We start from the raw sequence: 12274 nt of genomic DNA on the forward strand, positions 1-12274 counted from the left end.
TTCAACTTGTGTCAGACAAGAAGGAACAAATTAGGAGGAACACTAGAATGTAGTAGAGCTGCTAACTAGACAAGACTGAGTGAGATGGGGCACATGGCTGAGGAGGTGGCAGATGGTAGGGACCCCATTTCGTATCATGGTGAGCGGCCTCCCGCCCTCCTCCGCAACCAGGCCTTGGAGAATCAGAGTTGACAGTGCAGCCACGAGAACCGATCGTTTTGTCCAGATCGTCTTGTCTGTTGTATTCTTTGTAGGATGATATAAATTGCTTATTATTTCATAGTTAAGGCTGCACATGATACATTTCTCCCCAGTTTAAAATTTAGGAACAATTTCTTCCCTGAAGAATGGTGGTTTCCTTTTTTCTGTTATAGAAATGATGTAATTTAGGTTTTCCTCTGCTCGGTAGCTTAAAGCTTGGTACAGCAGCTGAGTTGAGTTTTCATGTTTTTCCTATATCCTTACTTGTATTTCACAAATCAAGGCATAACATTTACATTTTATAAAATAAGATGTTTTTATTAATCTTGCTTTGTTAAATTTTAAAATACATACATATTTTACACTGAATTTGGGTAGACCACTTATATCAAGTAACCTATTCCCTGATAATGTTGCATAAATTAAATATGTTAATAATTAGCATACAGAAGCTTTTTTGGAATCTAATAATTGTGTGCTTGAAAGTGATTTCACGCTGTTACCTGGAAGATACTCAGTATTTATTACGTGAAAATATGTATATATTCTGTTTGGGTCCCTTTCCAAGGCTAAAGTAAATTGAAAGACTTTGAGTGAATTTGATCTAAATTGTGAAGAAACTCAGTTATTGCTTAGGTTCTGCTCAGGCATTTCATGCGAGAATCTTGTCTCCAGCCAAGCTTATACTTACTTTAAGGCCTAAAACATTAAGGCAGAACAAACAAACCTTTTGGTCTCAGTGGAAGTCCTTGCTCTGGATTGTTCTTAAGGAACTCACTATGATTCTGGTTGATGCGTCTCACCCACATCAACCACCGAGGTGGTTCTTCTGTTGCAAAACTCTGTCTTGGCTAAAGGTTGCTCAGATATGTAGTCAGAGTTGCAGGGTACATGAGATAGTTTTCCTCTGTTAATGAAATGTGTGCATGTGGTATTTCATACACAAAAAAAGAGGAATTCATTTTATCACAATCATAATAAAAAGCTGCTTTAAAAAATGAATTACAAACACAGATGGAAAGCTACTTATTCTGGACAATCTTATATGTGAATTTGCAGTAATGTCTCTGGCAATAACAGCAGTGCACTATAATAGTGATTTCTTGGCCTGGCTGGGGGAACCGGCTGAGGGGCAGCATGCCTTCAAATGCGCCAGGTGAAACTCCACGTGGCCCACATGCAGTTCTGAACTCTCACAAGTCTACACCCCTATTAAGTACCAGTCAGAACGTTCCCTTTGCAAAATTTAGCTCAGATTTCTAAAAAATTAAGGTAACTAAACTACATATACATTGTAATATTAGAGAACTATTTGGTAGATGCACATTTTCTTAATTTGAAATTTAGCAGGTAGCTCTTCTCAATTTTTACTTAATTCATTTTTTTAAAAATGAATATACATCTGTCCATTGTTGTTTTCACCCACACTTCCAGAAGAGACCAAAACAAGCAATGGAGACCTGTCCGACAGCACTGTGTCTGCAGATCCTGTTGTCAAATGATACCGATGGTATGCGTTGCCCCTCAGAAGTCATCAGAATTTTGTCAGTACTGTTGCCAGTGATATGGATGTTAGCAAGCTAATGGTGAAGTGTTTCCTGGGCCACATCTCTGGTAACAGGTAGATGTTGCAACTCTTTAAGGCGGTGCTGCTGAGTCCATTCTTCTTCCGAAGGCTCAATCTTCTTTCTAAAGGTTGAGAATGAGATTTTCAGTTGGGTTTTTGCCTGGACTTGAGGCTAGCAGATGTGCCTGGGGAGTGTTGTTTGAAGTGAAGCTGTAGAAGGGCCAAACCAAATTCCTAAACTGCCGCCTCAGATCTCTTAACAATCTACGTGAGGGTTTAAAACTTGTGTTTGCATATTTGATCCATATTTGCTTCAGTCATTGGAAACTCAGTGCGTATCCTCTGTACAGCCAGCAAATACATGTTTAAACAAAGTGAATTAAGTCTGAAATTTATGAGGCATACATATCGACATTGTTATAACAGACATACAGAAAGATGGCTTTGATACAGGTGAGGCACAAGTGTGCTATGTACCTTTTATGTACAGTATAAAACTGGTTCATTGTTAATTTCATGTGACTCACAAGAGCTGTTCAGGTCTTTGATAAGACATTTTATAACTAGTTTACATCGCTTTGGGAACATGTAACCTCCAACAACTGCTTTAAACTCAAGATTTACTTAATACTCAAGATGAAAGAAAATTCAGAGAAAGCCATAGAGTCCTGCTTGAAACTTCACTTTTGGTTGAAGGCACTACGTGTTATCAGAGAAAGTTGTATGGATTTTTATTTCTACATCCAAACTCAGGTTTCTTCTACATTAGGTTGAATTAAAGTCTTGGTGATGGTTTGGGCAGACTTTTTCTTTAAACCAAGTATAATCTAAGACATCAGATTAAGCACTGTGCAGGCTTTTTAAAAATTACCACTGTGAGAATAAAGTTCTAATAAATCATTTACTGATTTGAAAAGTACAGTAAGATTTTGAGTAAATTTAGTTCCTGGCAGGCTACAAGCTTTATTTTTGTAAAGATTACATCAGTTGATAATTAAATGGTTAATCATGGCCTATATAATCTTTGAATATAATACAGTGATACTTTTACAACGAAAACAAAGTTTAAAACTGTACACATAATAACATCATTTGGTAAACACTTGATTTTTCCATTGCACTTGCCTATTAAGTATTTCTTTGGGTATATCCTGCAAGTAATTCTAATGTTTGATTTCCAGCTTTTGGAACAGGTGTACAATGCCCTATCTGTATGCATTGATTACTGGCAGGGTAACTTTCCCAGCCCAAGATAAACACTTCCACTGTTCAAAGTCAGAAGAAACAAAATAGGTAGGAAATGTTTTTTGTTTATTATGTAAACATGACTTTCAGAATATGAACAATGGGTGGATTAAAGGCATTTAATATCTGTAATTCATACTAACTGTAGAAATGGCCCTAAAGCATGCTGCATAATTAGTAATTTATATTTTCATTATTGTAAATGTTTATATTAATGATCTTTTGATTGTATCAAATTTGTCACCATTTCATAGCAACAATATTATTCTTTTTTTTTTTTTTCTCTCTGACTTCCCTAAAACAATCTCCATTTTTCATAGGGGTAGAAATTGTAATTGGAAGAGAATCTGAGGTCTCTGTTCATTATCCCCACATATATCAGTTATGATCGATCTTACAAATACTCTATAGAGTTTATATGCTGACACCATGGATACCTACAGTTGAGAAGAAAGTGATTATTATTTTGCCATTAGCTCAAAATAATGTCACTGTAATCTGGATAAACTACACATATTTGAAATAAAATCTCTGAAAAGATTAAGCATATTTAAATGCTATTAAAGTGCAGAGCAATAGGGCTTGAGTGTTTCACACCTAAGTTAATATATGCATTTGGATGATGTTTTCTTTGCTTAACATATTAATGTTAAATTTTTTTTTTTTGGACATACTGTAGTTTAAAATTAGTGTGAGCATTTGTTGTAAATTCACAAACTCAATAATGTTCAAATTCTCAGGAATTAAGGACTAACCATAACTTTGTCAGTTCTAATTAAGTTTTGTAAAAGATGGCAAGTTTGTTACCTCACTTGAGTGGGGCTTCCCCCTACCCTAATTCTAAGAGAATATAATATGTATAATAAAACATTAATAAATATAATTTCAAAAGTTTACTTCCCCTGGATGCTTATGTTCAAAATTGAATGTCTTAAACCAGTACTTCTTAACATTAACCTTTTTGGAATCCCCTTTAATAGAATATAGGGAATCTGTCTTTAAAAAAATACTTGCATGCACATAGGCAAAACATTTCAAGTATAAAATTGGTATTGGCTCCTTTCCATGCAACCCAGGTGAAGAACTTTTCTTTTTCTCTTTGTACGTTCTTGATCTAATCCTTGTTGTTTTCAAATAAAAAGAACCCATGTGAATGTTTACTTTTAAATCCTAATCCTGGGAAGGGATCCTTGGTTTACAGTGTTTAATGTTAGAAATAACTCTAGTGCCATTTGCAAACATGAGTTTAACTGAAACAGTAACAATAAATGAGAGCCTTTTAAATATTACACTGGAGACAGGAGACACATGCCTTTTAAATACAGCTGACCCTTGAACGGCATGGTGTTTAAACTGTGTGGTGGGGGGTGGGAAGAGTGTGCCTGGGTGGCTCAGTCAGTTATGTGTCTGACTCCTGATCTGGCTCAGATCATGATCCCAAGGTCGTGAGATTGAGCCCCGCCTCAGGCTCTGCGCTGGGTGTGGAGCCTGCTTAAGATTCTTTCTCTCCCTCTCTTTATGCCTCTTCCCCACTCACGCTCCCTTTCTCAAAAATAAAAATAAACTGTGCGGGTCCACTTATATGTGACTTTTAAAAAGAAATCCAATATAGTTCTGTAAATGTAGTTTCCTTATGATTTTAATAGCATTTTTTCTCTAGCTTAGTTTTTTTTTTTTTAATGTTTATTTAGAGAGAGAGTGGGGCAAAGGCAGAGAGAGAATCCTAAGCAGGTTCTGCACTGCCAGCATAGAGCCCAACGTGGGGCTCGATCTCATGAACCGTGAGATCATGACCTGAGCAGAGATCAAGAATCAGATGCTACAGTGTGGAGGTTCCTCAAAAAATTAAAAATAGAACTACCCTAAGACCCAGCAATAATTCTACTAGGAATTTACCCAAGGGATACCGGAGTGCTAATGCATAGGGGCACATGTACCCCAATGTTTATAGCAGCACTTTCAACAATAGCCAAATTATGGAAAGAGCCTAAATGTCATCAACTGATGAATGGGTAAAGAAGATGCGGTTTATATCTATGATGGAATAGTACTTGGCGATGAGAAGGAATGAAATCCTGCCATTTGCAACAATGTGGATGGAACTGGAAGGTATTACGCTGAGTGAAATAAGTCAGAGAAGGACAGATATCATATGTTTTCATTCATATGTGGATCTTGAGAAACTTAGAAGACCATGGGGGAGGGGAAGGGGAAAAATAGTTGGAGGGAGGCAAACCACAAGGGACTCTTAAATACAGAGAACAATCTGAGGCTGGACGACGGGGGTGGGGGAGAGGGAAAATAGGTGATGGGCATTGAGGAGGGCACTTGTTGGGATGAGCACTGTATGTTGTATGGAAGCCAATTTGACAATAAATTATATTAAAAAAAAAAATCAGACGCTTAACTGACTGGGCCACCCAGGCGCCCCTGTTAGCTTAGTTTATTGTAAGAATACGCTATATTATCCAAGTAACATCTATAATATGCGTTCATTATGAGGTTTCCAGTCAGCGGCAGGCTCTTAGTTTAAGTTTTTGGGGAGTCAAAAGTTACATGCAGAGTTTTGATTGTGCCAGGAGTTGGTGCCCCTCACCTCTGTGTTGTTCAAGGATCGGCTGTACTACACTGGAGAAACTTTCCTTGGTAAAGTCTGATTACTGCTCCTTTTCTTTCCAGAGGCAGTAGTGGGAAGATTGTGGGAAAGATGGGGTAGCACCATCACATACATCATCATGTTACTTGTTGATGCTGGGTTGGCTAAATGGAAAAAGATTTTAACTAATTTTAATAATTTTATGGGGTTTTTTTTCCAGCTAAAGTCTGCGAAAGTTCCATACTGATGGTATTCTTTTTAAGAAAGTTTTAATGCTACAATTTTAACAGAGGTTTTTTAGATGTTAGGAAGAATTTAACACATAAGAGATTTCCGCTAAAAAGAATCTGGAATATGTGGAAATCTTTAAAGTGAATATCATGCAGTGAACTCAGATGGTGATGGCAAAGTTAGGGCTTACTTTGATACAAAAAGTTCTTATATATAGTGTATAAGAACTCAGTTTAGGAAAATATATGGATACTTGTTGGCCTCTCTTAGTGTAAAACCTAATTTATCAGATAATCCAGTTCCCATTAGTGGAGTTACACTCTGCAAAGGAGAGGAATTCATCTCCTGATCAGTGTAGAGATGATGTCATAATTCTGGGATCATCTTTAAAGACTATGCACTGTAGGGGCGCCTGGGTGGCTCAGTCGGTTAAGCGTCCGACTTCAGGTCATGATCTTACGGTTTGTGAGTTTGAGCCCTGCATTTGGCTCTGTGCTGACAGCACAGAGCCTGGAGCCTGCTTCACATTCTGTGTCTCCCTCTCTCTTGGCCTCTCTCCTGCTCATGTTCTCTCTTTCAAAAATTACCATAAAAAAAAAAAATTTAAAGACTATGCATTCTGTAATGTATGCAAGATCTTTGTGTAGTGAAACATTCTTTAGTAATGCCCTCATTATCATTAAAGTGAGGGGGAAAGTTAATACTTTATATCAAGAAGCACGTATCTGTATTAGTATTACAGCATTTAATCATTTTAGAATCCACAAAATGCAACAGGGCATTAGAGATGTACTTCAAGGTGGTATAATTACTGCATATCAGAATAATTTTCGAAGGTTTATGTACCTAATGAGAGAACCATTTGGTGATTGCTGTGTGGTTTCTCTGTGCTGTGTATGTCACAGAGCAGTTAGAAGCATAGACTTTGGAGCCAGACTGTGATTTGAAGCCTGCCAGCAGCTTACTTAACCTCTCTGTGCTTCATTTTCTCAGGCACAAAATGGCCTAATGATACAGAGCTTGTAGATTGAGGACTGACTTTTGTGTAAAGCACTTTATATATTAGGAAACAGTAACTACTGTGAACACTAGCTAATATGATGACTCATAGGCAGAAATGAACTTGGCATATAGTTGTTAGCTTTACTATTACTCTCTCAGGTGGAAAAGTTGGAAGATAAACAGTATGTGACTCTGAGTGGGTCTCAAAAAAATTATGCCTGTTTACATGGCCCAGCTAAGTGCAGACAATGGAAGAGAAGTCCTGCACTTCCCCAAACAGTCTGACAGCTAAACAGCCAGAGGCAGTGCTGGGAAATGAAAACCGGTGAGAATAGCTGGCTAATAAAGGGTCCCATTTTCTCCCCTCCCACCTTTCATTTACATGGCACTTGATAATTTTTCATAGTGCTTTCATTTGGGGAATTTAAAGGGCAACCTTCTAAAGTTTAACATTATTTTAAAATCTATGACCCATGCACAAGAGTGTATGATATGTGTGTACTGAATCAAGAATAAAACAGGACATTTGGGTAGCCACCGTACCGTGTAGGTTAAAAGCCTGTTGCTCCTGCCTGAGATGTTCCATCGTTCTTCCTCGGATCGCCGCTCCCTTTTCCACTCCGGAGGAAACACAACGCAGAATTTTGGGGTAACTATGCCTTGCTTTTCTCTAGTGTTACAACCTATCTGTAGTTTTCTAAATAACACGGTGGTGGTTTGCAGGTTTTTAAAAAATTAATATAAATGGATTCTTACTGTATATGACTTGTCTCTTTTGAAATTCATCCATGATGATGCACATACCTGTAGTCCACTTAATTTTCCTTCTTTAGTATTGTTACACAAATACACAGATCTGTTTTGCTGATGACATGTGGGTCACTTCCAAATTTGGGATGGTACGAACAGGGCTACTGGCTGCACGCATCTCTGTGTACCTGTGTTCAGAGTTTCTCCAGAGTTCTACTCGCAAGTGAATCTGCTAGGCCATCTACTGGTGCAACGGATACAACGCCAGACTTGTCCCGTCCCAGCAGCGGAGGAGCCTCGTCGTGCCCATCCCAGCAGCTATGTTTCTACAGTCTGGTGTGTATATAATATCCCAGTGGGTTTAAGTTGTATTTATTATATCAATTTTGTGTATTTCTATTTAAGAACCCCTTTTATTTTTTATTCTGTGAAATGCCTTTATGACTTTATTTTCAATTTTTTCTAATTGCAGGAATATTTTACATATTCTGGATACTAATATTTTGTGGGTCATCTGTGCCTAATATGTGCAGTTCATTTTGTGTTTTCATTCTGTGGTTTTTTCAATGAAGTTAGTTTTAATGGGCTTCAGTCTTTTTTTCCTATGATTTGCATACTTTGTGGCTTAGTCAAGCCGCATATTTTTGAAATATGAAAAAATTAGGATATGAAAGAAATTGATTTTAGTTTCTAACAATATTGTTTACGACTAGTTTCTTCCCTCCCACCCTGAACAATTCGAAGAAAAGGAAATTCAGGGGACTGTGGCTCTTGCAGCCTACCGGAGGACTTACCGGTTTAATACAGTTATGATACACAAATTTTTGTAAGGCATTCGCTAACACCATACTAATAATTTCATGGTATATCTCATGCTGGCTTAGTCTCTGAGGCTCACATTATAGAAGTGGACTCTGATACCCCTGTAACATTAAGTTTGGATTACAAAAGTTGTTTTATTAATCCACCATTTTGGGAGCTGTGGTGGCTCAGTCAGTTGAGCATCCCACCTCTTGATTTCAGCTTAGGTCATTGTCTCATGGTCATGAGATTGAGCCACACTGAGTGCAGGGCCTGCTTAGGATTCTCTCTCTCTCTCCCCCCCCCCCCCCCTCCTTCCGCATGCTCTCTCCCTCAAAAAAAAAAAAAAAAAAACTTGGTACTGAGATCACATTGTTCAACCAGTGTTGAATAGAGGTATTTGATAGGGCATAATGAAATCACAGCAGAGGGGGGGAATGTACTGAGGTTTTGGAAATGAACAGCTGAAGCCACAGAACTAACTTTAGTTTTCTTCCAGGGGTGTTCTAGAAAATAACCACAAAAAGCAAAAGAAAGAAACAGAATGGTAGTTTTTATTTGCTAGCATTTGTTGCTAGGTTAATTTATTACAAAGACAACGGTATTCTGTTGAAATTGGTTATAATTAAACACATGGTGCCAATTCAAGATCATCATACTTCATAGGTAGGGGTGGAATAGGATTTTTATACCAAGCCCCGCAACCAGCCGTGCTTTCATTCAAGTGAGTTTTAAAATTAATTGGTCCCTTCCTTGAGGAGGGTCTGGCTCAGAAGAATCAGGAACTGGTAGAGCTTCACACGGTCTATAGTGATCCACCACTAAAACCATACCTGAAGGACCGTAAACTTCTGAATGCTGGTTCATCAAGGTTCCCATGTAAAACTGAACATCTTGTGTGGTGCTCGTCTGCTGGTCTTTTTATTGCATGATGTCTGAGAAAAATGATCACAACTAGACCTGCATTTTTGCTAACGCTCAGGCCCTCCAAGCGGGGCTCGCCACCTAACTGCACAAACTGATGCTGGTAGGTCCGACTGTGAGACAAGCCTGATTATAAATACACAACTTTCAGAATGACAGGCACTTAAAGCTCATTAAGGAAAATATAAAAATAGATTATATTAATAGGAAATATTTAGTGTTTATCAAATTATAAATCTAGGCTTTTACCATTTTTTAAAAAGGGTACTTGGAGACTAAAGAGATGACATTTGAATAAAGTGAACAATGCATTTTTTTCAGTAACTTTCATTCTGAGCGCTGAACAGTACAATCTAAGAAGACGACTTACCACAAAGCACCTAAAGTAACATTTGTAGATGGGTAGGAATGTTGTCAACCATTTCTCACTGTTTCCCTCCCAAGTCTCAGTATCAAGGCATCAAGAGTACATTCCACAAGCGATTGTCAGCGTTCTGAAACCAGGTCGTGGGCCTGTATGTCAGAGAAGTTGAAAACCCTTAAGGAGGTAGCTCTCCTTCCTGGGTGCTCTTTCCCCAAAGGCCCAAGAGAGTTATGCTTCAGATTCTGCGCCTCTGTTTTCATTTGGACTTCCATCATTGTCATCTGGTTGATCGTTTAACAGTACATATTTTCCATCATTGGTTAGTGGTATGGACAGCATTAATTGAGCCAATGCTTCTGGATCCTGAAGTTATGAGAGTTTAAGAAGGAGAAAAGAAAACGCTTAAAATGCACTTAAAACCCCGATGGCATGGCTTTCAGTATTCTGTAATCTAGCTTCTTTCCTTCCGGGATCTATGTGTGCCTCCTTGCTTCTCTGAAAAAGCTCAATTGCATTTTCCTTCTAGACTCTAGGCCAAGGTTTTGCTCTTAGCCAAAATGTCATTCACTTAGCCAAATCATAATCGTCTTCCCACAAAGAGTCCAGAGAAGAACTTCCTTTATAATACCTTTGTCTTCTAGATCACTAACTCCTTCCTCTTTCCCTATAAACCAAGAGTTGGCAAACTATGGCCACCTGGCTCATTGTTTTTATAAATGAAGTTTCACTGGAACACAGCCATTCATTTATATACTATATATGGCTGCTGGAACAATAGCTGAGTTGAGTAGTTGCAACAAATGTAAGCCTAAGAGGTTTCCTGTCTTGCTCTTTACAGAAGTTGATCCCTGATCAATACCATAAAATACTAACTTGCACTGCTTGCTACCATTTCATGTATACTGGTCTTAGTCCTCCTGCCCTCCCCCAACATTAGGAAAGCTAATACAGTACTCAGTAGCTATATGTTACTGTTTAAAAATCCAGTTCATCCTCAAATTAGCTACATTCAAGCTGCCTATTGAACAGTACAGACACAGGTCATTTCCATTATTGCAGAAGTTCTACTGAACGAGAAGCCTCCTGGGGCAGGAACCGTATCTGTCTTGCTCACTGGTAGAATTCTAAGATTTTTCTTGTACAAACTTGGCTCTCAGAAGTCTGTGGGGTGAGTGAAAGATTGTAAGCTGCTGAGATACAGGGAGGTCTGGGAATCGTCACGTCTAGTACATTTCCAGCTTGATGTCTGTCTGACCGCTCAGAGGAGCAAGGCCTTCGAGTACATACTTAAAGTTTCTACCATCTTAATTTGAAAGACAGAATATCTAGCCAACAACAGCAAGCAAAAAAGTGATAACACAGGAAGCAGTGATATTTATTAAAAACTCCACATGTGTTAACCGGTGACTGTGGCCCCAGCCAGTCTGGTGGTTAGAACGCTTCAAAGGAAATCTCAAGTTTGGCCACAATGTCCGGCGAACATCATTCCTCTTTTTGAGAGAGATCTTAGTAGGTCTATAGATCTTTTGAGTAGTTGTTAAAACCAGCACTAAAATGTACCTTACCTTCTGAACCGCAATGATTTCTTTTCCCAAATTAATAGCATAACATATCTGTAAGACAAGAAAAGCAGTGTTGGGCAAAGGCAGAAAGCGATAAGGGATTTTAGGAAAAACGTGGTTATGGAAGTACAACGAGGTCACTGCTCATGTCGGTGTGGGGACAGAGGACCTGGCTGTTAAGAAGTTCATCACACGGGGCTCTGAACAGTAGAGGCCACCTGTCCTGGTCTCCGGTTGCCAATCTGTGCAGAGCAACGATATTCAGGGTAAGTGGTAACTGAAATTATCCCAGTGCTTAACATTCTTAACGGAATACTTTCCTCCTTTCTCTCTCAATCACATTCTGCCACTGTGTGTTCGCACGCAGTGGCAAAAAGATACTTGCTGAAAGAAGAGTTGATTAACTTTGATTAATTCCAAGTAGCAAATACGGTCACAAAAATTTTCATACTATATGAGAACAGTTTCCTGCTGTCTGCTTCCTTCGTTTGCTCTGAGACTAGATTTTCTCCATCGTAACTTCTTTCATTTTTAAAAAAGAAACTTGAAGGCAACTGCTTTTCCCATTTCATCTCACCATTAACATTCTTCCTCATCACTGTTTAGAATGACATGCATTTCCAAGGGAAAATTTATTCCAGTCGTTTCTTTCAGTGGGGCCTTCCTAGAGGTATTCTCTAAACTCCTCAATGGGGGTGCAAAGAATAGTCAACTAAACACCCACGGGGCGGTGCAAAACCCCTTTAAATATCTTTGGACAGAGATATGGAATCTTAAGATGAAAAAAAATAGACCTTTTCGCCTTCTGAGTTGCTTTCAAAAACGTATGTACTCAGAGACTGTCCACCTGTGGATTCGGGCGTGCGGACCACAAAGCCGACTAGTCTCTTGTTTTCTTGATGGGCAGCAAACTGGGTGATGCTGGTGAGCTCAAACTGGAAATAACAGGAATAGACAACATCACATAAATGGAATTAAAAACAGACAAGTCATTCTCCATGGACAGCGTCACGAAAAAAGTGCACTATGAG

General features: G+C 38.6%; 2 protein-coding genes across 4 annotated transcripts in view; one reads left to right on the plus strand and one right to left on the minus strand.

Moving 5' to 3' along the window:
* WASHC4 (WASH complex subunit 4) overlaps window positions 1-3909 on the plus strand; it is a 59856-nt gene extending 55947 nt beyond the window's left edge. The window contains exon 33 of the mRNA XM_078449525.2: window positions 1636-3909. Coding sequence (XP_078305651.2) covers window positions 1636-1703 — 68 coding nt within the window. The 3' untranslated portion in view covers window positions 1704-3909. The remainder of the gene's footprint in view (window positions 1-1635) is intronic.
* Window positions 3910-8929: 5020 nt separating this feature from the next.
* The window catches only part of APPL2 (adaptor protein, phosphotyrosine interacting with PH domain and leucine zipper 2), a 53868-nt gene continuing 50523 nt past the window's right edge, over window positions 8930-12274 (minus strand). For 2 of the 3 annotated variants that reach the window (XM_078449527.2, XM_078449526.2), the window contains 3 exons: window positions 12038-12178; window positions 11247-11294; window positions 8930-10044 (listed from right to left, as the gene is read on the minus strand). In XM_078449527.2, the coding sequence (XP_078305653.2) occupies window positions 9910-10044; window positions 11247-11294; window positions 12038-12178 (324 nt within the window). In that variant the 3' untranslated portion in view covers window positions 8930-9909. The remainder of the gene's footprint in view (window positions 10045-11246; window positions 11295-12037; window positions 12179-12274) is intronic. The other variant, XM_078449528.2, reaches the window with a different exon arrangement.

The sequence above is a fragment of the Panthera onca genome, chromosome B4 (assembly GCF_046562875.1).
Source record: "Panthera onca isolate mPanOnc1 chromosome B4, mPanOnc1 haplotype 2, whole genome shotgun sequence".
NCBI lineage: Eukaryota > Metazoa > Chordata > Mammalia > Carnivora > Felidae > Panthera > Panthera onca.